Source organism: Phyllostomus hastatus, unplaced genomic scaffold, assembly GCF_019186645.2.
Source record: "Phyllostomus hastatus isolate PE091 unplaced genomic scaffold, TTU_PhHast_1.1 phas_contig_38, whole genome shotgun sequence".
NCBI lineage: Eukaryota > Metazoa > Chordata > Mammalia > Chiroptera > Phyllostomidae > Phyllostomus > Phyllostomus hastatus.
In genome coordinates this window covers 28,328,011-28,355,237 of record NW_025333869.1, presented here as the reverse complement: position 1 = coordinate 28,355,237, position 27,227 = coordinate 28,328,011, and the positions used below count along the sequence as shown (strand labels likewise).

The following is a 27,227-nucleotide window of genomic DNA, read 5'->3' as shown; positions in this document are numbered from 1 at the left end:
GTCAAGTCAGTCTTTTTGTTAGGAATATCAGTATCTCTATGATGTACTATGTGAAAACTCAGAAACTACTAAATAACCCAATTACTCGCCAGTAAACTCATTTATCTGGTAATACATTCATTCCTGACAGCAGGTACCAAAACTTTCTTTCTTATGCCATTTGGGGCACTGGATATGATTTTTAATCGAAAACTTTCCAAAGGACATGGCATAGGGAGGAACAAGTCATCCATATACCCCAAAATAGTTAGGAAACACAATCTAGTTCTCTAGTTCAATCCTGCTCTAGGGTCAGGTCAAGAAGGAAATAATTTCAGGAAACTTCTCCTATTTCTTAACCATGGAGCAGAGAGAATGAATACATATACTTGTCAGCCATAAATGTTTTTGAAAAAACAAGTTTCTGATAAGCAACGTGGGTTTCACTTAAAGATGAAAACAAATCACCCCTAATGGTTAATTTCTAAGATTATCCACTAATGGCAGATTAGAACCAAAGAAAGTTTTCTCCAAAATAGGGAGCAGAAGAAAGGTAAGTGACAGCTCTAAGAACTTCCAGTAAGAGATGCTTAAGAAATTGGTATCATTATCATCCTGCTTTTAAGTATATAAAATTTCAAACAAGGATCTAGTTTCTATTCACACCAATGAATCAAGTCAAAAATAGCAGTTTCCTTTCCAAGTGGTAGTAATGGTGGTAACAAAAATCACTGCTGTATGAAGGTATAGTAATTGCATATATTGTAATTTAAATACATCAATCATGGGAAACTATTAGGCCAGTATTTTAATCCTTATTCTATAGATAATTCTCCATTTGCATGTGTGATAAAGAGAAAGCTTGTTCAAAATTATAGAGGATAGGGAACAACACAAATGGAGTGAGAAACATGATCTTTAATACTATCACCTATTATGGAAATAGGAACCACTAGATCTAGGGGAATAAAATAAAAGCAAACCCCCTTTTGAACATATTATATTACTGTATCTGCCAATACAAAAGTACATTGGAAGCCTCAAACATTTTGTAAGTTGACTTGGATTTGTATTTCAACTCTGTTACTTACAGGTTTATGACGTTTGACATTCAGATGAAGAAGCAAAATATCAACCATACAGAGTTTAAAAAGTTAAATGAGGAATGTATATAAAGTGCTCACATGAATTAATATACAAAGGATATTCTAATCCTGGCTACTGAAGATTCTTTTCTCTTCCCTTTTAGCTAGAGAAAACCTAGGATTATAGTATATAGCATGGCTCTATCAAAAAGTCTCTGAAGATGGAACCCTGTAAGGGTTATTCTTGAGTGGAGATTGAAGCTTCTGGGCTAAGCAAAGAAATTAAAAATTACTTGCTCTGTCTGTGACTATAAAAGACAAAAGATTCAATTCCTTCCTCTTCTTCTACCTTCTCTTTTACTTGCAGTAAAAGATACAGCTAAAGCAATATATATAGGGTCCAGCAGAAGTAAGGTGGTTGAATGTGGTTGGTAGGGTAATAATATAGGTGTATTAATGTATAGTTTTAATTTGAACATCTCGCCTAAAATGTAATATGGTATGCTTGAGTGTGATATTATGTTACAAAATCATGTGCTTATGATTTTTTAATAAACAATTTTGTGATTAAGAGGGGGCATTATTTGTGCCAGATCCTATATATTTACTTAAAGGAGTAATAAAGATAAGTACATAAACAGGGAAGGAAAAGAGTAAATAATTATCTGGGAATAGGGTCCGGCTGACAACAATGTTTCACTGGAATATGAAAAGGGAGTCCAGAAGAAAGAGAAATCTAATTAATCTCTTGAATCCGAGACAAAAGGCATATAGAAAGTAGAGGATCATCCCATGAAGTCTGAGTATCTCCTTAACAGCAGATTGCTGCAGAATCCAGTTAACCCTAAAATGGTATAAGAAAGGCTTGTTCTGGAAAGAGCAAACGTAAGAATGACTTGTTTCCTAGGAAAGAAATGGCTATCATTTCCCCCTGATTATAAAGAGAAATACCCCACCCCCAGGAATCTGGGACATTCTATATACAATAGAAAAAGTAATTTCAAAAAGTCATTTAGAAAATACACAGGAACTTCACTAAAAGAATAAAAAGGAAAATTAAATGCTCCATAAGGGTTCTTTCTTAGAGAGAACAGAACTTCTTTATTCTCTTATCATTTACCTCAGTACTAGGCAAGAAGCATCTGAAAACATTAAAGAAGTTGTTAAGGGGAGGAACCTAAAGAGTAAAGGTTCATATGGTTTTTCAGTCATTTTTGAGGCTAGAAACATAAGCTTCTCCCTTAAGTCATGTCTCTCAAAAAGAAAACCGCATCTCAAGAACACCAAATGGCATAATAGAGATATACCTACCGGCTGTCAGGGATGTCTCAAATCCATCTTTAATGAAAAAGCTGAGACTACTTCTTCATATAACTTTAACTGCTACAAGTATCCTTTAATATGTACTATTACTTTACACTGAGAGGAACGGCAGGAAAGAATTCAGTCTTTTCAAATGATAACCACATATAAGTATTAAAAAACATATTTAAACATTATGTTCTTCACAAGAAAATATAAAGAGAATTCTAATTCATCAGTTCACTACTGTTCTATCCAACTACAGACAAGTTATCCATAAATGCCTAACAAAGTCAAATAAGACCAAAGCTGCAAAATACAGATGTATTATATCTTTTAAAAGAGAAATTTAGATAACTTTTTCAAATTTCTACTATGTATCTTTTATGCCAATTTAAATCTGTAATATATTAATGTTAAAAGAAACATCATTGATCTGTTAGTAGGAATGGGGAAAGAGTAAAATAAACTATTGGACATACCCTATGTAATATTTCTAAAACCTTTAATGCAGTATGAAGAAAACTGTTGAAAATTCTTCTTTCAGAAGGGGGAATGCCAATCTTGTAGAGTTTCAAAAGATGTACCACAACTTCCTTAAAAAGTTCTACAATCTTGAGGAATAGTGGAGGTTCAAGTACTGACCACCAGTTTTCTGTTATTAAAAGGTGAACACACAAATAAAATGAATTTAAAGAATCATGATTTTCAAAATAATACTGACTTTTCTTTTAAAGCAGTGGCTCTTAACCCTTTGAAAATCCCAGGAAGATACACATGACACAGTATTTTATGTAACATTTCTAGGGTTTACAGACCTCACCTCACCCTCAAGTTAAAGAATACTGTTCTAAAAGCTCTCAAAAACAAAAATATATAGATGATGAGTTGTGGGATTATGTACCTGAAACCTGTATAATTTTGTTAACCAGTGCCACCCCAATAAATTCAATAAAAAGGAAAAGAAAGCAAAAATAAAGGTCTGTTGAATTTATATATTTTATTTCCTAAATGAATTAAAAACCTCACCATTATTCCTAATATTAAAACCAGTTATTAAAAAGTGCTTTGGAAATTAGAATTTTAATTTTTAAACAAAACATTTTAAAACTGTATTGCTCCAATACTTAAAGATCTTTCCAAACTTTATCTTTCAATACAAAGTTGAAATACTGTGAAGCACCACCTTTAAAATGCAAGGTACTCTGGAAAATCAAATAGAGAAGCGGAACAATACAAAGTATAACATGTCTGTCCTTCCCCACATTCACTATTTGCTGTTATTAACTACAAATACCACAATCCTATGAAGCAGACAGAAAGAATATAAAAACTTCTGACAACATGGAATAACAACCTTGTGAGTTCACTCTTCTATTACTAGCTAATTCTCTAGGATTCCAGGATTCTACCCCTTACTTATTGCTTCCTCTGCTAACCTACAGCCTAAAAATTCTTGTACTAATTTTATTACTTCTATGTATCTCAGCTTCACATACCTAACAAAAACTATCCGAAAGGAAAGCACTGGGGCAACTGTAGCAAGCAAACTTTAGCAGCCAGGAGATAGAAATGAAATCTTTACAATTAGAAAAATTAGGGTAAGAAAAGTTTAGACCAAAAATCATGAGCACACAAAGAACTCTAAGATGAGATAAGTAGCAGAATCTCATCTACATGCAGAGAAATAAACATCAGGAAATTAGCAAGTGAGGGAAATAGAAGACAAAGGGTTAACAGAGTTCAAGGAGGATTTAATACCCATGTGTGTTCAGTTTTAATTCTTCCTCCTCCTTTACTTCTTTAATAGCATGATCACTCTGGAGGAAATGGGGGAGGGGAATATGAAAAACAATTTTTATCTTTCCTGATACTGTCTCTGCTACTGTGTTTGATTAATATTTTAACATTACCTCCAACAACTATCAGATTGACTAGAAAAAAAGCAACAAAAGGAAGAACAGGTTTATTGTTCCCCTAAGACAATGTCAAATAAGCAGGGTAGCAAAATTTCAAACAGCAAGACTGTAAGAACTTCAAAGCATTTTCATAAAGAGAAAAGGTTATAAAAGAAAAAAAATATTAGAATTCTTACCAAGTACTTTCAGTGGTGCCTTTTCTAGGTTCACAAGAGCTGTACCAAAGGGAATTGCTATTGTTGTAAAATTGTTGGAATCACTCATCAGAGGACATTCTGGTAGAGTAAGGTAAAACCTCAATGCTTCAACATCAGGTAAGGAGCTAGTCAGTTTAGGAATCAGATTCTTTTCCAAACTAGCTGCCACCTATATTTTGACAAAAAGTAAAACCTACTTCATTTAAAATAAATGTACTTTTCCCAAAAAATGGAAACAAAAAGAAAGATAATCTTATACTACAGCAAACATGAAATAGTGAAAGAAAAAGTCTTGCAATGAATCAGTGAATGTAATTTGGAGTACAATAAAAATTGATGTCTAAGCATTACTGAGAGAATTCTCACATGTAGGTCTCATTTAAACTCTCTACCTCTAGCCTTGGCTGGTATGGTTCAGTGGATTGGGTGCTAGCCTGAGAACTGAAAGGTCGCTGGTTCAATTCCCAGTCAGGCCACATGCCTGGGTTACAGGCCAAGTCCGTGGTTGGGGGTGTGAGAGAGGCAACCAATAGATGTATATCTCACACACTGATGTTTCTCGCTTTCTGCCTTCTCCTCTCTCCAGAAGTAAATAAATAAAACAAACAAAAAAAAACTCTCCACCTCTACAGTTATATAAAGACTTAACCAAGTTGGTAATGTTGGATAATGTTGATAATTACCATTAAGGGTCTGTACCAGACATCTGAAAAGATTTACAAATACCTGACAGGTAAATTACAAATTTTGAAATAAAACTTTATTTTAATCCTTGTGTATTTATGTATTTAATAAAATCAGAGAAAGTGCATCATAATGAAGAGTATAAAACTGTAAAGTTAATTAAGCTTTATAAACATAAAGTAACATGGAATAAAAATTTCAACAGGGTACATAATACAAATATAAAGTAACTTAAAAACAAACCTGCTGAGATATCTGAGGATGATGAGGTTGTATAAGTTTGTGGAATAAGAGCCTAGCAGCATTCATATCAACCCCTGAGAATCTGGTGCCTGTTCTATAGTGATCATCATTGCTATTAAAAAGAAAGAGAAAAAATAATAAAATAAAATTTTAAAGTTATTTCACTTCTTGTTTACTATAATAAATTTTAAAATTCAGTATATCAAAGAATTACCACTTACCTAACAGCTAAAAAGCTCCCATTTAGACAACCAGAAGACGAAAATGTTCCATCTATTTCACTAAAAAGTAATGTAAAGATCACAAAATGAGAAATGTTTGCCTTATTTTTAATAAAAATTCAAATCCATGTTTAACCTATTATTTAGTGCTATAAGCATTGTTCTAACCAACACTCACTTAAAATAAATGAGGATTTTAAAATTATTAAATATTGATTAAATAATTCCTGATAAATAAAAAGTAACTTCTATACCCTTGAGTTTCTCATATGTTACTTTACTTTCATCCTGACTCACTGAACAAATCTTGATGTTCCTTTAAAAAATATTTTTCAAAAAACATGCATATTTAATTTTTTTAATTCCACACTATGGTAAATCCAATCTGGGAAGATATTTTTTTTTGAAGCCTACTCTTTGGGCTTTTAAGAAGAATTTAGTTTAAGAAGAAACCAATCTAGAATAAAAAAACTTCTTATCACATATAGCCAGCCCCTCATACCAAACACACCAACACAACCTACAATTAGAAAAACTTTAAGTACAAGGTTGTCTAGAAGCAAAATATTCAAAAAGTAATACTCAAATCTTCCAGGGAGTATAAAAGTTAAGACAGTCACCACTATGAGGCTAGAAAAAAACATATTTCAAATCCAAATCTAAAGTGGCTTTATTTAGTATTTAAAGTAATTTCACATTTCATTATGTATATGAAAGAAATATAACATAGATAAAAGATCTCTTAAAATATCCATTACTATAGAAATTCTAGACATTTAAACTTCTGTACATAAACCATTCAGCATATAATATTTAATCAAATATTTATTTAAACAAAAACTCTTGAGTTTAGGTTGCTCTACCAGAGTAGAGAGGCTGTGCCTGTGTGAGAGGTTGTGCTTGTATAGGTAAAATGCTTTTCTTACTTAGCTATCTCCACAGGAAACCTTCCAGAGGGGTAGCTCAGCCATTTTTGAATCAGAGCTTCATTCACAGTCCAGATCTGCTTTGAAGGATCTGGACATCTAAAGTCATCTGGTGGCCCACAGTTCTAAATTTTATAACAAGTAGATTAGTCAGCAGAAGGAGGAGATATCTATATATTTATAAAAATTTATTTTAAAGGAAAGTGATTTCCTGTCATTGAAACCTAGACATATAATTATACTATGCATTTGATTTTTTAAAAAACAGAAGTAAATATCTACTAAACACCTGCGACAAAATCTTAAATGGATCAGAATTTTGTAAACTTGAGAAAAACAATTTACAGCAATTACTTTATAACATATAAGGAACATTAATATGGGTTTAAAAGTTTCTTTAAAATTATCTGAGCTTAGTTGTTATTTATATGATTACTATTACCTGAGGATTAGAGTAATGTGAAAAGCTTTGGTCTCCACCTGAGAAAATTCTTTTTACACAGAAATATTCTTCAGAATCTGTAATAAAAATAAAATGTAAAAAAAAAGAATCAAGATTTGTATCACATTTTTCAAAGTATCAAATATGTTACTGGATTTTCTCTTATTCATCTAGCTTAATTAGACCTTCCATTCATGGACTCAATGGATAAGTGCAGTGTAATATTCTAATTGCTATGGAAATCAGACTGACCAAGTGACAAATATTAAATGATCCCACAAGTATAGGCAGCATTTGGTAAATCTACAAGTCTTTTTTCTGGCCTACACACAAAATTTGGTGTCTTCTAGTCTACCTTTATTATCTGAACAATTTTAAACTGAAGAGGATGTAAAAACTGAATGAAATGTATGAAAGTTCAGAAGAAAATAAAAATTAAGAATGTTTATTTTTAAAAAGAATGACAACAAGTAAATGTTAAAAGTTGAGTAAATACTTCATAATACAAAATCATTTTCTTTGATTATAGCTGTATAAAAGTAAGATAACACACAGCTCATTCATGGCAACTATTTATTAATAAACCTAAATCAGGTTGAAAAATATAAAAATTAGTAAGTACATTCAGTACAAGTACAAGAAGGGGCAATAAAGTTCCTTTACAAAAAGATATTCAAAGACTCTTCTCCTCAAAATGGAAAGAATATCATCAGAAACACTGATGATAGTTTAGAGTACCACATACCAATACACCAAAGCTCCATATTATAACTTAAGGCTAGTTATTTCCAAATATAATCCATTTCTGTCATCCTATTTCCAACCTATACCCTTTAGTTGACTAATGATGCCTCACCTCATATTATTTGTGATCATGGTCGCTATAGAATTACAAATTTTTAAGGAAGGGGCCACATCTTAATTTCCTTGACTATTCTCACCTACCAAGCACACATTTTATTTATAAAGGTACATAATTATTTATTAAAATGCATCATATAAAATATTTACCTAGCACAGAACACAGTAACAGCTTAAGAGTTCACATTAATACAACCAAACTTTCTACAAGTAACAGAATGTTCTGGGGCCAAAAGCAACTTTTAAGAACAGATTAAAAGGGTACATCTAAAATATTAAATAAACTGATCATTCAACTTAAAAAATCTTTTCTCTACATTATTCTCACAAGTCTACATGAAATCATTCACTTCCTCAAAACATTTAGTAGGATGTTATCCTTTCACTGCTAAAATATAATTCTGCCTTCCATATTAGCAAGAGGACAGATGACTAATGTACAGTACATGAATGGGTTTCTAGAGACTGTTAGTAAGGCATCAAAAATTATTCTCCTTAATTTCCTGTTAATTACTACTCAAAAAAAGTTTGTAAAACCTAGACATATGTCCCATACAGCTTCCTGCAGATGGGATTTTGCTGACTGTATCTACAAGTTTTCTCCTAACTTTTTTTTTGGAGGGGTCTTCTGTATTTCCTATAAATTGGTAGTCGGATCTGGAGAGCCTTTAATTCGAGTTTGGTTATTTCAAAAAAAACTATTACACGGTAGTGATGATGGGGCTGTTTTTCCATCAGGGAACACATAACATGTGGTTAGGTTTCTTTTTGTGATGTTAGCAAACCAGTCATTCACCATGCTAAGATCATTAATTCATTGTGGGTTGAAAAATGATGATATGCTAACATTACTTCTGTATCTTCTAGCTGGACCATTAGCTTTCTCCTATATACTACACAATTTGTTACACTGCAATAGGAAAGAAAGGATTAATGTTTAATCATTTCCATTTATTTACTATTATCCTCTTGCTTTTTGCATTTGCATTTCTTGATACTTAAGAGAATAATAACTTTTGCATGCTTTTTAGCAACATAAATTTCCTCTCTGGGAATTTCCATTAACTTACTTATTTGGTGTCTTAACGTTTGTCATATTTATTAAGTATCTTCTGGTTTTTCTCACCAATATCTATGAACACTTTAAAAATTCAGGTTATTGTTCAATTCCCAGTCAGGGTACATGCCTGGGTTACAGGCCATGACCCCCAGCAACCACACATTGATGTTTCTCTCCCTCTCTCCCTCTCTCCCTCTCTCTCTCTCTCCTTTCCCTCTCTAAAAATAAATAAATAAAATCTTTAAAAAAAAAAATTCAGGTTATTAACCTTAGGTTGTATTTGCTACAAATATTTTCCTAAATAATTATTTGTGTAATTCTGTCTTACAGAAGATTTCTTTTTCCATTTAATCAAATGTATTTATCTCATTCATTATGATCAATTTCATTGTCATAATGCTGAATGGGCTCTTCCCATCCTCAAATCATAGAATTATTTTACCTTAATCTTTTACATTTAACTTTTTAATCCATCTATAATTTATTCTACTGTATATTTTTAGGTTAGCATCTAAACTGACTTCCACCACCCCCCACTTTCATGTGTTAAGTAATTCTCGCTTCTCCACAGATGAGTGATGTGGTTTTTTTTTTTTTAAGATTTATTTATTTATTTTTAGAGAGGGAAGGGAAGGAGAGAGAGAGAGAGAGAGAGAAACATCAATGTGTGGTTGCTGTGGGCCATGGCCTGCAACCCAGGCATGTGCCTAGCTGGGAATCGAACCTGCGACACTTTGGTTCACAGCCCGTGCTCAATCCACTGAGCTACGCCAGCCAGGGCTGAGTGATGTCTTAAGATTATAAAAAGGCACTACAACCCTTCCACCTATAATACAAAACTAACTACTTTTGGCACTCTTCCCTATCCCAAGTGTTCTACAAGTCTTTCTCAATATACTGTGTTAGAATTTAAAATAAAGAAATTGACAAAATATTAATTTATTTCAAGATGAGCAATAACAAATGCACTTCACGTTAACACAGATATCTCAGTATTACGAATAAAGTAATTTTGCTTGACTATGCTGAAGCAAGTGTCAGTTTGTTCCAGAATATGAAAGAGCATAACTGAAGACACAGCATGGTAAGTGAATTTTATTTGCCTCAGTTTACACTCAACTCTGGAAGAAGCTATAAAATGTGTTATAATATTTGAGCAAAGTTCACTCGTTTTTTAAGGGTATGCTCCTGTGACTTACTGGTTAATGCTTTCACCTATAATATAAAATGTTACTCTGTATTTTTTGTGGAATCAGAGCCATAGCAAAAATTCTGTGTCTCAATAGAATAATTTTCTATGCTTTATGTTGACTTCATTTTTGCATTTAAGGGGAAAAAAGAACAAAGATTCTTCACTCATTAAAGAGCTAAAGTTTTTTTTTAAATCACATTACTATCTACGTTTATTTTGAAATATTTTATTGCCACCTGGATAAAATAGGTAACCAAGTATTATATCTCAATAAAGTGTTCAAATCTCCTCTCATGACATTTTTTATTTTTGCCTTTCCACTATGAGATGGATTGTGTTCCCCCCAAATTTTTATGTTGAGCCCTAACCCCAAGTTCCTTGGAATATGGCTGTATTTGAAGATAGAACCTTTAGAGAAGTGATTAAGGTAAAATGAAGTTGTTAGGGTGGGGCCCTAATCCAACACGCCTGGGGCACTTATAAGAGGAAGAAACACTAGTAATGTGCACACAGAAAAGTCATGTGAGGGCAAGCAAAAGGCAGTCAACTGCAAGCCCATGAGACAGACCTCAGAAGAAACCAAACCTGCTGACACCTTCATCTTGGACTCTGAACCTCCAGGAACAGTGAGAAAAAAAATTTCTGTTCTTTAATCTACACAGTCTGTGGTATTTTATTATGGCAGCCCTAGCAAACTAACATACATCTGCAAATCAGATCCTAAATATAGAAAAATAAATTTTCCAAGACATTCATGTGTTAATGAAACTACTTCTGGGATGTCCCACAGAGGCCTTGAAGAATCACAAAGGTTTCTTTCAACATGTAAGAAGTGCAAGAAATAATAAGTCTGTTTGGTATTTTACTATTATAAAGGTTACATGGAAGAATTGTCCATCAGAAAAGATACTCAACCTTCCCTACATTAAATTTATATGGTAAAATACAATTAATATAACTATTTCAAAGCCGTTTTAGAAGTTCCTGGAGATTCGTCAATGTCCTTACTTTCCATATGTTTATGTATAATTAAGGAAACACTATTCAAAACTCATGAAACAGTTCTGTCAAATTTTCCTTTATCAAAGTTCCAGTGGTACAGTGCTCTCAGTCCTAATCTCAGTTATTATTAATTTATTTGAAGTGTTTTCTAGTACTCTCTTACTGCTTTAATTCTTATTTAACATCTTCTAGCCAGTGGTTTTCAAATGGAGATGTATTTCAGACTTACAAAGTTTTATAAAAATATAGACGTCTAAGCTTGATGCCTAACTCACTGAATCTCTTTACTTAATATTCCTGAATTTATTACTGGTACATTAGGTCTCAGGATTATTATGTTATATTTCAAAGAGTTTTTCATCTATAGAAAGTTATACTCATCCACATTTATAAATCAGATGCCAAAGCCACTGACTTCTTTAATAGGTTTAATCATCATCCTTAGAAAACATTGTGCTTAAAAAGCTTTTTAAATATTTTTTTGCATGCCACAGAAACAACCAAATTTCCCTGTCAGTCATTATTATTATTATGAACCTTCATCAGATCTTTTCACTTGACAATTATCAGTATCAAATTGACTAGCCATAGTCATTTCAAGCTTTTGTCATCTACTGATTGTTTAACTCTGATGCTTGCCTGAAGGCTTTCCTATAAGCTACAGGCTAGAGTTGTGTTTTCAAAGGACCACCTCAGAGCCCTAGAAAAAGGACTTGGCCAGGTATTTGAAACCCACTTAATACTTCAAAGAATAGACACTTGGGAACAAGCTTCTGGAGACATGGCTTACATAATTTCAAAACAATTAAGATTTCTCTTTTTTAAAAAAGACAACAGTTTTATGAAACTGCTAACCCAATATCCAACAGAACAAGAACTCATTCCACAAGAATGAAGGATGCAGAAAATTTTATTATGCTTATCTGTTTGCAATAATGTATACTTTTTTTTTACTCTTTTTGTCCTTCTAAGGTTACCTAACTCACAATTTTGTCAAGTTTGCTTTGGTAAGCCGAAATGAAACATTTAAAAAATGGTAAGTCTTTCTACCCTCTTCAGCTTGCCAGTATCTCCCAGAAAGGATCTTATATCCTCATCTGGCACCCCAACTTTTAAGACTGCTACTCAGGAAACACCTCTAGGTCACTCGGCTTTGAGGCCCAGTGCTCACAGATCCCACAGGACTATAAGGCAGAAAAGAATTCTTAGTTGGCTACCACCCTCAGGACACAGAAAGAGGCAACAGGCCAAGGCACCCAAAACTTTCTGTAAAAGGCTACTGGCTTAGTTTCATAGCTGTGCCCTGGGAGGCAGGCTTCTAATTAAACACACATCAAACAGCCTACTGTACTCCTCTCCAGAGCCCTATCTCCATGCTCTCTCTCTGCTGGTCTCCAGGGCACTAGTATCTCTCAGAAGGGAACTTGTATAACAGATCTGGTGTTGTGGTTTTTGTGGCTGCTGCATAGAACACCCCTTGCAAGACTGCCTGGCTCTGGTGGACAGTGGTGTTTGCATTCCTGGGTCCCATGAACTGTAACAACTAGAGACAGTCCTTGGCTGGCTACCACCCCCAGTGAACAGTGCAAACAGCAGACTGACACATACACCGAGACTTTCTGTGAAAAAGGCCTACCTGCTTGTCTTGGAGCTTCAGCCTGAGGGGCAGGCTTCCGGTTTAGAACACATCTAGGGATCTATTAAGTGATCTCTGGGGATAGACACTGGTAGATACCATCCTTGTGCTCTCCTGCCTTCCTTCCAAGTCTACTGGTATCTGCCCAATACTGCTAGAGTATCTGCTGTCCAGTGCCCCTGATTTTTGTGGCTGCTGCCCCAGGGATACCTCTAGATTGCCTGTCTCTGGTGGCCAATGGGATTTACACTTTGCAGTCCCACAGGACTGTACTATTTGCATACTTTACAGCTGTTGCCTGAAGGTCTGGCTTCCAATTAGCCTGAATCTAGGTGCTGACTGAGATCCTCCACTTTGAGGTACTGACAGGTCTTGACACACCCTCAACTACTGGAAGCCACTAAAAATAAAATAGACTGCTTGGACAATCACAAAGTTTGAGAGACAACCATGAGCTAAGGCAGGGTTGAACTATATTACAATACTACAGTAATCAAAACAGTATGGTATTAACATAACAGGCACATGGATCAGTAGAACAAAACAGCCCAGAAATAAAGCCACGAGTATATGGTCAGTTATTTCACAACAAAGGAACTAAGATTAATAAGAGAGAAGAGTTTCTTCAATAAATGGTGTTGGGAAAAGTAGAGAGCAACATGAGAAGGAATGAAGCTAGACCATACACAAAAAACTAACTCAAAATGGATTAAAAACTTGTCCTAGGAGAAACACAAGTGGCTTGACTCTGGCTTTGGTGATTTTTTTTTTTATTTAATTGTTGCTCAAGTATCTTTTTTTTCTTCATTTGACAGCAAAAGCAAAGGCATCAACAACAAAATGAAAAGGCAGCCAATGGAAAAGGAGAAAATATTTGCAAATCAAGTTAGTGATACAGGGTTAATATCCAAAATATATAAAAAACAAACACATCCACAGCAAAAGTACAAATGATCAGATTTAAAAATGAGCAGAGGATCTAAATAAACATTGAAAGGCATATAGATGGCCAACAAGTACCTGAAAAGGTGTCCAACATCACTATTATCACTATTTGGTTTGCAGAAAAATGCAAACCAAAACCACAATGAGATATTACCTCACACCTATTAAGTTGGCTATTATTGAAGAGAAATAACAAGTACTGGCAAACACACAGTGAAAAGGGAATCCTTGTGCACTGTTAGTGGGCATGTAAATTTGTATACCCACAGTGCAAGTTCCCAAGAAATTAAAAACAGAATTACCATATGATCCAGCAATTCTCTTTCTCAGTATTTATCAAAAGGAAAAATACTAATTCAAAACAATATGCACTCCCATGTTCATTTCAGCATTATTTACAATAGCCAAGTTATGGAAGCAACCTAAGTGTCCATCAATGAATTAATACACAAAATATAGTATGTATGTATGTATACACATGCACAGGCACACACAACGGAGTATATTAGCTATAAATAAGAAAATCGTGCCATTTGTGACAACATGAATGAACCTTTGTATTACACTCGGTGAAATCACATGGAGAGAAACATGTACCATATGATCTCGCTTATGTTAGGAACCGCCCTGCCTGGGGGTTCAGAAGCTGTAACCCCCCCTTAGCCATGGGGCTAAGGCTGAGTGAGAGACCTTGGGACCATAAGCCACTAAGAAGACAAAGCTTATCTCCCTGGCAGGGGCACTGCCTCTACTCCTTTTACTTCACCCTGCCTGGCCCCCAGTGTATGACTGGTTAGCCAATAATGGGTAAGATTCCTCAAGGGAGGGACAACCTAAGACAGGTATGGTCATGAAGGGGCCCTCAGGGAAGGATTTGGGGGGTTACAGAAAAAGGGGGTGATGGACCCTCCCTCATCGGCTTTGACATAGCCTCAGTCCTCATTCTGTCTGCAAGAAGTCTTTTAATCTCTTGGCTGCCTTACTTCCCCTGCTTGACCTAAGCCTGAAACAATGCAGGAGGTAGGTGTGGCCCTGTATTGGAAAGGGCAGTTCCCTGGGGCAATGAGGCCTAAGAAAGAATGCATAAAATCCTGTGAAACCTGCTTTGCTAATATCCTCAATCTAAATGATAAGGGTCCAAGAATGAAATAAGTTTGTGTCCCCAAAGTTTTATGGCCCTTTAGCTATTTGACCCTGACTCAAAATAGGCCCACAGAATTCTTTGAATGTTATCTATTTGATCATTACTGCCTGACGATTGATGAGCTTTCCAAATACGCCCTGTATTCCTATGCAAATTAAAGCCAATAAAAGTCCCTCTAGGCAAAGGATGGGGTGCTCTCCCCTTGCGAGTGTGGTCATGCCATCCCTTTTCCTCCACAGTACTTGGCAGTCCGTGTGAATTTGTCTCCTCTCAGCCATAACGCCACAGACACTGTGAGCCAGAGTCCATGTCAACTTACGTGTGGAATCTTGGGGAAAAATACAAATACAAAGCTCACAGATACAGAGAGAAGACTGATGGATTAGTGGGCGCCAGAGGAAGGGAGGGGGTGGGCAAAATGGGTGAAGAAGTCTAAAGGTAAAAGCTTCCAGTTACAAAATAAATAAATCATGGGGAAATAATGTGCAGAATAGTAACTATAGTTAATGATACTAGACTGCATACTTGAAGGTTAAGAGAGTAAATCTTAAAAATTCTCATCATAAGAAAAAATTATACCTAAGATGATGGGTGTTAAACCCTAGTTTACTGTGGTTATCATTTTGTAATATATGCAAAACTGAGTCAACTAGTTTCCAGTGTACAATATCATTTTTTTAATTGACATACATCTGATCCTTGCTGATCTCCAGCTCTCAATAAGAAGTCAAACTCTTACTGGCTCTCCAATGGTTATTCACATAGATTCATTGAGAATTTGTTTGTACCTCTCTCATAATTGACTGAATGATAGTTGTTGAATCTGGTATGACAAGTCATTTCAAAAAATAATGTCTACAAGGCCCCAAATGCAGTGAAGGATTAATTCATCATGAGCTCTGAGACACTGTCATGGGTTAAATTTATCTCCCCAAAATTCTTATGTTGAAGTTTTAATCCCAAATACCTCAGGATGTAACCTTATTCAGAAATAGGGTTGCTGGAGACTGTAATTAGTTGAGTTGAGCTCCTACTGGAGTAGGGTGGGCCCTTAATACAACATGACTGATATCCTTATAAAAGTGGGAAACTGGTACACAGATATGCACATAGAAAGAATGGCATATGAAGATGAAGGCGGAGATCTACTTACTAGTCAAGGAATGCCAAAGATTGCTAGCAAACCCCCAGAAGTTAGAAGAGACACATGAAACAGATTTTTCCATTATAGCCCTCAGATGGAAGCAACCCTGCCAATACCTTGATCCTGGACTTCTAGCCTCCAGAATTGTGTCAATAAATTCGTGTTGTTTTACCCACCCATTTCATATAGTTATAGCAGCCCTAGCAAACTAATAGAGCTCCCCAAACTTTACACCTGCTAAAGAAAGGTTTGCCCTTTGCCTAACTCCAAGGAAATATTCTTGAAGTCTTTGGAATGTCCTGTTTAAAGTGTTGTTTACCTGTGGCCTTGAGGCCACCTCAGATAAGTTAATGCCAGCAATGTGATTTATGGTGGAGGCCACAGGCTTCACCTCTGGAGGGGCTGATAAATTAAATTCACACTTAACTCGTGTTTATGCTACACAGCTTTAATATAGTGCAACATAATGATCAACTATTATACAGGGTGAGGCACCAGTAGGGTTACAACTGTATGGAAAATAATACAATAATTAATAAATAATAAGAATAAACTGTTTTGCATACTTACAACTGTATACCTACTTTTGCCCCAACCTCTATATATGCTATATATAAATATATAGTGGTAAAAGATACATAACAAAATGTATCGATTTAACCATTTTAAAGCACACAGTCAGGCAATATTAAGTACATTCACAATATTGTACAGCTATCATCATGATTCATCTCCAGAGCTGTTTCACCATCCCAAACAGACATTCTGCACCCATTAAACAAGTCCTTGTTCTCCTTCTTCTCGCCTGGTAACCTCTATTCTACTTTATATTTCTATAAATTTGGCTGTTCTAGGAACGTCATATAAGAGAAGTATTATAGTATTTGTCCTTTTGTGTCTGCTTCTTTCACTTAGCATGTTTTCAAGGTTCATCCATGTTGTAGCATATCAAAATTTCATTCCTTTTTATGGCTGACTGCTATTTGATTTTTCAATTTTTGATTTTGACCACAATTTTTCATCCATTCATCTGTAGATGGCCACTTCAGTTGTTTGCACCTTTTGACTACTATGAAATCAACAATTTTTTGATAAAACTAAATTAGAGCAAAATGATTGATTTTAAACTCCATCTCCTTTCCCACTGCAAATGACTTCAAGATATAGCTTCAAAAGTGACAATATGCATTCCTAAGCGACAAATTATTAAAACAAAATACGTGATTCCTTACAATATCCATGTGGCTTTAAAACATACAATCTCTTTGTTAGGTTATTAGTGCCTTTTATGGAAGGAACTGGTATGATGAAACACCAACATGCTGCTGAGGACAAAAGAACACTACTACTGAAACAGATACATGTCCAAACCTAAGAGTAGCAGGGAGAAAATGAAGCCATATTTGAAATACAAATATCAAACAGAGAAACAAAACAAAACAAAAAAAAAGAAAGCAAGCAAAAAGAGTACCATATTTTGACCTTACGAAATAGAACCATAATTGAGATAGACTTTTAGTTAACAAAAATAAAAAAGAATCCTCGAAATCAGTCATAATAAAAAGTTATGAACCTTTCAAATGTCAATCCTCATAGTAAGCTCGTCACTAAATAAAGTCTCAACAGACTCAAGTCCCACAACTCAGAGAAAAATTCCAAAGAAAACCAGACATAGATAAAATAAGAAAACAATTTTGAAGAATAGTTTAGGATGGTAAAGGAAACATATTACACATATATACATGCAAGTACATTTTGGCTGTAGCGTGTCAAAAAACGTGAATGAGAAAATAGCCCTTCAATATTGCAAATTCTTTAAGGAATAAATTAGTAACAATGAAAAATAACCAATTCTATTGAAAGAATAATACAATAAAAATAAATTATATATTTGGCTAAAGCTGTAGGGATATAAAAGGCAAATTTTAATATTTTAAAGAGGCAATACATTAATATTTCAAAAAAAAAAACGAAACAGAAAACGTGAACAATTCTAAAGTCCCATATATACCCAAAAGTATTAAAAGCAGGGTCTCAAAGCAATATTTGTATACCTGTATTTAAGACAGCATTATTCACAACAGTTAAAAGGAGAAAACAATCCTATTGTCCATCAATGGATGAAGAAATAAACAAAATGTGGTATAGACACATAATATTATTTAGCCTTAAAAAGGAAAATATGACATAATGCTACAACACAAATGAATCTGAAGATTATACTAAGTTTATGAAATAAGCCAGTCACAAAAAGGCAACTACTACACGATTCCACTGCTCTGAGGTACCTAGATCAAGTCAAATTCAGAGAGACAAAATGAAGAACAGAGTGGCTGCCAGCCAGTGGGAGGAATAAATGGAGAGTTGTTGTTTAATAAGTAAGTTTTAATTTTCAAAAACAAAAAGAGTTCTGGAGATTGGCTGCATCACAATGCAAGCGTGCTTAACAATACTGAACTGAACAATTAAAAAAGTTATGTTCATACACTTTTGTTACATATATTATGTTTTTAATTTTTACAATTAAAAATAAAAACCAAAAATACTCCTCTCCACTTGCATCTAGCCACCACCCAGTTCCCACATGTCCAAGCCTCTGAAACCACTTTTATTCCAAGTTCCCTTACACATATAAGCAAACATAAACAAACTAAGCAACAGTAATTCTAATTTTAACAGTAACTCTAATGTGTGTAGTAAAGCTTTAATATAACAGAACTTACCAACATCTGGTGGACACTGCCCATTATAAGGGAACCAATTCCCTTTCACAGTGAAAGGACTTTTCCTGTTGCTTGTTGAACCAGTTCCTAGCTGCCCGTTACCACCAAGTCCAAAGGAATAAATTCGTCCTGATGAAGGAACAAAAGCAGAAGTGTGCTGCCTAGAGTAAAATGATAGAAAACCTGAGACTTAATGTTACCTTCTAAAAAATTCACATTTAGAAAGCAAAGCGAATGTTAACTGATAATTTTCCTTTTCAAAAATAAATTAGTAAAACCATTATAGTTCTAAAATATTCTGTACAAAATATTTATTAGTCTTACCCTACACTCATGAAGTCTGTACCATATAGGCAGAATGAACAAGCATGGTCCAGAAAATTTCCACAAATGTCCAAATTTAAAAAGGTCCAGATCTACACTGAGATCCCTTATAACACATGACTTAGCCCTGAAGATAGCATCTAACTATGTTGTCCAAGGAAGTCCCTTCCTTATCCCCTCCCTTCCCCTGCCTCCTTTCCCTATCTATCACATTCTAATCTAGAGCTATGGTCCATGACAGCCCACTATCTGGGCACCACTCATAAGTCTGAGGATAAGGACTCAGCAAGTAATTCAGTTATCAACCAGAAGATTTGCATACTGTGTGTGTGTCTGTTGTGTGTGTATGTATGCATGTGATTTCCTTCTGAGAGAGAAAGAAATGCATGATAAAACAAGATTTCCTTTCTTCTAGAGCAGCAATTTTCAACTGGTGTTCAGGCAAGGGGCACACTGCTGTATCACAAGAATGTTTAAAACATATAATACCCAACTATTGAGTCAGGGGCACTGACCTCTTTTACCTTTGATTGTCAAATTAAAAAATGACAACAGTCAACACAATAACTTTCTGGTGCTATTATTTGGTCAGATCAGCAAAAACCATGTTTGTGTGCCACAGAATTTTTGTAATTAGTTTTATGTGTGCCATGAGATAAAAAGGGTTGAAAATCACTGTTCTAAAGAAACTGATCCTTGTATGTGTGTACTGAGACCCTCTGTAGGTAGCAGAGTAGAAGGAACTGGAGCTAAAGAAAACCCATTAATCCAACTCCTGCTGTTTCACTACTGTCTGTTTAGGAATGAGTTAACAAGATTTACCCAGCTCAGGTCTTGTGTTCCTCAATCTCAGGGTTTGTAGCTTAAGAATTGAAAAAATTCTTAAGTAGTATTTCTGTAAAAACCTTCTCTCCCATTCGTTCAATTCTCTTCTTGATAGTATTAGACAAATGCTGTACCTTCTCAATATATCCTATTAGTCTCTTACTCTCTTTTCTATCCACACCCATTTGGTAACTTCTGGACCTGTTTTTCAAATCGCTGCTTTTCTCTTTAGCCGTGTGTCCAACCTACTGCTTTAACTATCAATTGAATTTTTAAATTTTAATGACTATGTTTTATCTCATTTCTAGGTTTTTTTTTCAAATCTGCCAGCCTGTTATTTCGTTTAAAGCCCTTTATATATTGTGAAATATCATACATATACACCAACTCAGGACTACAGCAACAAGCCCCACACCTACCTTCGGGCAGTCATCCTGTAGCTACAAATTCTCAGAGGAGATCCAAAACAGAAAGGAGGCCAAGGACAGAAAAGTCTCCTTATGCTAGCAAGGGAATATTTCATTGTAAACTCCCCATGAAGTAGATTTATTGGGAGAAAATGGTTTCTCAGGCCTTACTACTGCTTCTATTAGTTCTCAGGTCTCATCTCCTGACCTAAACCTCTTTGCCATCTGTAGTCTATTGTTTACAAAAAGGGCCAAGATTATTTCTTTCCCTATACCCACCAAGACAGGGAATCCATTTCTCTATGCCTGACATCTGAGCTCTGACTTTTGGCTTGCTTTGAACTGACATTCAAAAATGACAGCATATTAGATCTAAGCCTATGCCTCACAAATAGCTTTGCACTTTTGCCTTCTCTCTTTAGGAACCCTGCTCTATACCACCATAAAAATAATCCAAGGTTAACCGATGAATGAGGATATACACTCTGGAACAGAAGCTGTTCTAGCTAAGGCCACCCTAGACTATCCAGCCTCTAGCTGATCATCAGCTGATCAACAAAGTTCAGCTAAAATGAGAACTGCGCAGCTAAACCCAGTCCAAAATACTGAGTCACAAAATCATTAGCTAAATAAGTAATTGTTTTGAGCCACTACATTTTGGAGTGGTTCGTTTAACAATATAAGCTAATTAATATATTATCTAGATTGGCAAATTCTTTCAGGGCAGCTCCAGAGTCAGCTCAAACTAACAGCTATGGTTTTCAGATTTCTCTGTTTTTGCTCTGTGAAATTCTCTTCTTGGCAAACTAATCTATGTTACTTAAAAGGTGTTTTGATTCAAAAGGATTTTCAAGTTACCCACTCTGTCATATTACTGGAAAACGAAGTATAATCTACCAACTATCTTACCTCAGAGCCAGATCAGCTGAGGTCAATCAAAATATTTTTAACCAAGGACACTCTTTTGAAGAATGAAATGTTAAATGGAATCCTAACATATGAAACAAACTACTCTGGCTAAAGGACTTAACAATGCCCAGTCTGCCTCATTCAGGAAGCAGACAGTGTAACATCCTCAAAGGAACATACCAGTATTATTTCATTAAACTCTTCCCCAAACTGGTCTACTAAAGGAGTGGTTCTTCATCTTGGCTACATATTGGAATCACCCAAGAGTGAGCCTACGCAACAATTCATATTTCTAAAAATCTCTCCAAACAATTATACCCATGAAATTAGCATTGAGACCCAAAGAACAGACTTAACTATCTTAAGCCTTCATTTATCATGTTATAGCTCAAAAACACTCTATTATATTACTGGAATTTGAAACCTTTTGCTTTTAGATCATCTTCTTGATGGATTTACATTTCTGGTGTACCCTAGCTGTTTCCTTCAGGTTTACTGACAATTATTCAATAAGGAAATAATACATAGTTGTTATAGTACTAAATGCCTAAAAGTCAAACTGGTCAAGATTTCTCCCCCAATACAAAGTTAAATAATATTGCTTTATAATCTTTTCATGAAGTATCCATTAGGTGGATAAAAAAGAAAAAAGTGAACTTGCTAAACTTTAGGATCTATACATTCATGTATAACTTTAATAACCTAAAAAAGATTCTGATACTATCACTCCCACTCATTTATATGTTGAGCTTTTCTTTACCTTTCATAATAGATTCTGATTCAATATGGGAAGAGGAAAGGTTTTATCAAATCATTCCCATTTTTCAAACACATGGCCAAGCACATAAAACTGGCATAAAAAATACGTAGTACCATGAACAAAATCCAGCAGAAAGAAAAAACAATAGAAATAGACCTCTACAGATTTCAGATACTGAAACTATCAAATACAAGAATCTAGAACTATGTCATCTACGTTTAATAGTCGTTTAATGTCCAAGAAATAAAGACAAGCTTGAAAACTGACATACAACTGGAAACACTGATGAAAATCTTTCTGAAGATCCAAAATGGCTACAGAGTAGGTGGAAGCTACACTAACCTCCTCCCAGGACCGATACGGAATTTAAACTAAATTACTGACAAATCATCCTGAATACTAGGCTAGAGAGAAACCTTATAACCAAAGACTTATGGAAAAAAACACATCACCACAAAGAGACTGGTAGGAAGTACAGAAAAGCAAGAGGGCTGGCTGAGCTCCCACAAATGGCAGCTTCAGTTCTGGAGGCATACTTCAGCAGCCGGAGACAGGAAGGTTCCCCTAAACCCCAAACTTGACTCCCCAGCCTATAGCACCAGAACTGAGAAAGGAACCCAAATAACATCCAGCTATGAAAAGCAGGGGGGTTTTTGTCTGCCAGAGAGAGAGAGCTAAATACACACACAGCCTCTTAAAGAGCCAATGCACAAAATTTCATCTGCAGCCACTTGCCCTGCACTATGGCAAAGGGAGGACAGAGGGGACTGGAGACATGGGAGGAGAGTCTGGGGCTGGTAGCTCTAGGGGGAGAGCTGAAGGGTCAGCTGCCAGGATCTCTGTGCTCACCCATTCCCCATACTGCAGAAGCCACCATTCTCAGGCAAAGCACTGCCTTCCACGTGGCATCAGCCTAGGAAGAAGCAATAGCCCCACCCGCAGGAAACCCTCTCATTCCACCCTGTGGAGCTTAAGCCTGGCTGCTATAGAGTACAGCTGGAGGAACCTTCAGTGATTAAGCCTAACAGAGAGCCTGCAGGGGGTGGTAAATCTCTGGGTGCTCTGAAACTTTAGCTGACCCTTTCACAACAGTAAGTGGCACAGCCTGGTTCTTTCTGCACATATCCAGAATCAACAGAGGGAGCCACAAGCTATGGATTACTGACAACTCCAAACAGGTTACCCAGGGCCCAGTCACAGGCAACATCTGACATAGGACGGCACCAGAGTCTTTGTGGATCTACTCAATACACAGAAACAAATACAGAGGCAGCCAAATAGGGAAGACAAAGAAACAGGCCCCAAATGATAAAACAAGAGAATTCTCCAGAGAAAGAACTAAATGAAATGGAGACAAGCAATTGATCAAATATAGACTTTAAAGTAATGATTATATGGATGCTCAAAACTATGAAAAAAGATATAGAAACCATAAAAAAGGACCAGTCAGAAATAAAGAATGCACTATCTGAAATAAATAAAACACAGGAAGGAAAAACATTAGGTTAGATGAAACAGAGGATCAAATAAACAATTTGGAAGACAAGTTACCAAAAACACCCAAGCAGAGCAGCAAAACGAATTTTAAAAAATGAGGAAAAATAAAGGATCCTTGCAACAACAGGAAGCATAGTATCTGCATCATGGGGCTATCAGGAGAAGAGAGTGATCAATGGATCAATAACCTATTAAAGAAATAATGACTGAAAACTTCTCTCACATGGTGAAGGAAAAAGACACACAAGTCTAGGAATTACAGAGAGCCCCAAAGAAGATGGACCCAGACAGGCCCACACCAAGACACATCATAATTAAAATGGCAAATCTTAAACACAAGGAGAGAATCTTTTTTTTCCCTTAAATCACTTGTATTCTCGTAATCCAGATAAAGACAAGATATATTATTCTTTAGAGATTTTATTTATTTACTTTTAGAGAGGGGAAGGGAAGAAGAGAGGGAACAAAACATCAAAGTGTGGCTGTCTCTCACATGCCCCCTACTGGGGACCTGGCCTGCAAGCCAGGCATATGCCCTGATTAGGAATCGAACCAGTGACTCTTTGGTTCACAGGCCGGCACTCAATTCACTGAGCCACACCAGCCAGGGCAACAAGGAGAGAATCTTAAAGGCCACAAGAGAAAAGCAGTTAGTTACCTACAAGGAGCTCCCATTAGACTGTCATCTTATTTCTCAATGGAAACATTTCAGGCCACAAGGGATTGGCATAGCAAGGAACTACAACCAAGGCTACTTTTCCCAGCAGGGTAAAGAAGGCATGAAAAGCTTCCCAGACAAGAAAAAGCTGAAGGAGTCTGTGACTACCAAACCAGTACTGCAACAATATTAAAGGGCTTGCTTAAAAAATAGAAAAAAGACAGAGAACAATTGTTAAAAAAATTAAAGGACAAAAAATACATATCAAGCAATAATCACTTTAAATGTAAATGACATAAATGCTCCAATGAAAAGACAAATGGTAGCTGAATGGATAAGAAAACAAGACCCATACCTATGTCTGTGTGTGAAAAATACACACAGACAATAAGTAAAGGGATGGAAAAAATACTTCCCTGCAAATGGAAAGGAAGCAATACTTATACCCAACAAATTATTAGACTTTAAAACCAAGAGACAAAGAAGGACACTACATAATGACAAAGGGAACAATCCAACAACAGAATATAAACTTAGTGAGCATTTATGCGCCGAACATAGGAGCACCTAAATATGTAAAGCAATGACAAACCCATTGCCAACATCACACTCAATGGGCAAAATCTACAAGTGTTCTACTTAAGATCGGAAACAAGACAGGGATGTCTGCTTTCATCCCTTATTCAACACAGTACTGGAAGTCATAGCCACAGCAATCAGACAAGAAGAAGGAAAAAAAGCACCCAAATTGAAAAGGAAGCAGTGAAACTGTATTTGCAGATGACACAATACTGTACACAAAGAACCCTAAAGATTCCACCAAGAAAAGTACTATAACTGATATATGAATTCAGCAAAGTAGCAATATACAAAATTACTATCCAGAAATCAGTTGCATTTTTATATGCCAATAACAAACTAGCAGAAAGAGAAATTAAGATAATAATTCCATTCACAATTGCTACAAAAACAATAAAATACCTAGGAATAAACCTAACCAGCAGGTAAAAGACCTGTACATGGAAAATTATAAGACACTGAAGAAAGAACCTGAAGAAGATACAAATTAGTGGAAGCACTTATTATGTTCATGCATATTAAAAGAATCAACATTAAAATGTTCATGCTACCCAAAGCGATCTATAGACTCAACTCAATTCCTGTCAAAATTCCAATGGCATATTTTACAGAACTGGAACAAATATTTTAAAAATGTATACAGAACCACAAAAAGCCTAGCATAGCAATAGTGACACTGAGAAAGAACAAAATTGGAGGAATCACACTATCTAACATTAAATTATACTAGAAGGCCATAGCACTCAAACCAGCATGGCACTGGCATAAAAACAGACACACAGATCGGTGGAACAGAATAAACAGCACAGAAGTAAACCCACACCCTTACAGTCAATGATTATTCAACAGAAGAAGCAAGCACATACAACGGTCTAAAGATAGTTTATTCAATAAATGTTGTTGGGAAAATTGGACAGATATATACAGAAAAATGAAACTAGACTATCTTCTTATGCCACACACAAAAATAGAGTCAAAATGGACAAAAAACTTAAATGTTAAGACTCAAAAAATCCTACAAGAAAAATAAAGGGGGTAAAATCTTGGACAGTGCTTGAGGCAGTATTTTCCTGATATATCTCCTCAGGCAAGGGAAACAAAAGAAAAAATAAACAAATTGGACTACATCAAATAAAAGAGTTTTTGCACAGCAAAGGAAACCATCAAGAAAATAAAGACAAAACCCACAGAATAAGAGAACATATTTGCCAATACATCTGATAAAGGGTTGTATTCAAAGTACTGAAAGAAAAACATTCAGCCAAAAATCTGATATCCAGCAAAACCTTTCCTGAAGCTATAAAATAAAGTAAATAATTCAATAAAGGTAAATACATGTGTGATTACAAAAATTAGTCTTATTGTAACTTTGGTTTATAACTCCATATTTTCTTTTCTGTTTTTCCCCACCTTTTGTTTTCTATTTAATTTAAGAGATTATTGCCTAAAATGATTACTTTCTGTTTGGGGGTACACTATATCCAAATAATTGTATAAATAATTTACCTTGCACATCAATAACTGAAAGGGGGTGGGAAAAGAACTGTACAAACAGAATTTTGGTATATTATTGAAGTTAACCTGGTATAAATTTGAATTAGTATTATAACTTCAAGATATTAAATGTAATCCCTAAGTAACTACAAATAGCTATAGAATATACGAAATGCAAAGAGAACTGAAACACAGAAAAGGAAATGTGAAGGGAATTAAAACATTTCATTGCAAAAAATAAACTAAATACAAAAGAAGTAATTCAGGAAATGAGGAAAATAAGACACACAGAAAGCAAATAGCAAAATAACAAAAGTCCACACATCTCAGCAATTACTTTAAATGTAAATAAACTAGCCCTGGCTGGCGTAGCTCAGTGGATTGAGCACGGACTGCAAACCGAAGTGTCGCAGGTTCGATTCCCAGTCAGGGTACACGCCTGGGTTGCAGGCCATGACCCCCAGCAACCGCACATTGATGTTTCTCTCTCTTTCTCCTTCCCTTCCCTCTCTAAAAATAAATAAATAAAATCTTTAAAAAAATGCAAATAAACTGTCAAGAGTTTGGCAGAATGGATTAAAAAGAAATTATTATACTACCTGCAACAGACTCACTTTAGATCCAAACACAAACAGGTTGAAAGGAAAAAGATGAAAAAGGTATCCCATGCAAATAACTAAAAGAGAACAGGGTGGCCATACGCTTATCAAACAAAATAAACTTTAAGTCCAAAAAGATTTACAAGACACAAAGAAGGATATTAGATATTAACATAAAGACTCAATACAGCAATAAGATAAAAACAATTAAGACCATTTATATATCTAGTAACAGACCACTAATATATATGAAGCAAAGACTGACAGAATTGAAGGAAGAAATATAGTTCTACCATAATGATTTGAGACATTAGTACCTCATTGTCAACAACAGAACAACCAGGCAGAAGGTAAGTGTAAGGAAATACAGAACTTGAACAAAACAATAAACCAGCTATTTCTAACAGAACACTCAACCCAACAACAGCATACACACATTTTTCTTAAATGCACACAGAATATTCTCCAGG

General features: G+C 35.3%; 1 protein-coding gene across 4 annotated transcripts in view; it reads right to left on the bottom strand.

The window, feature by feature from the left end:
- Positions 1-27,227, bottom strand: part of HERC4 (HECT and RLD domain containing E3 ubiquitin protein ligase 4) — a 129,421-nt gene that overhangs the window by 57,511 nt on the left and 44,683 nt on the right. For all 4 annotated transcript variants that reach the window (XM_045842334.1, XM_045842333.1, XM_045842335.1 and 1 more), the window contains exons 9-15: positions 18,706-18,866; positions 6,999-7,075; positions 6,557-6,681; positions 5,631-5,690; positions 5,410-5,521; positions 4,462-4,651; positions 2,849-3,021 (exon numbers count right to left, since the gene is read on the bottom strand). In XM_045842334.1, the coding sequence (XP_045698290.1) occupies positions 2,849-3,021; positions 4,462-4,651; positions 5,410-5,521; positions 5,631-5,690; positions 6,557-6,681; positions 6,999-7,075; positions 18,706-18,866 (898 nt within the window). The remainder of the gene's footprint in view (positions 1-2,848; positions 3,022-4,461; positions 4,652-5,409; positions 5,522-5,630; positions 5,691-6,556; positions 6,682-6,998; positions 7,076-18,705; positions 18,867-27,227) is intronic.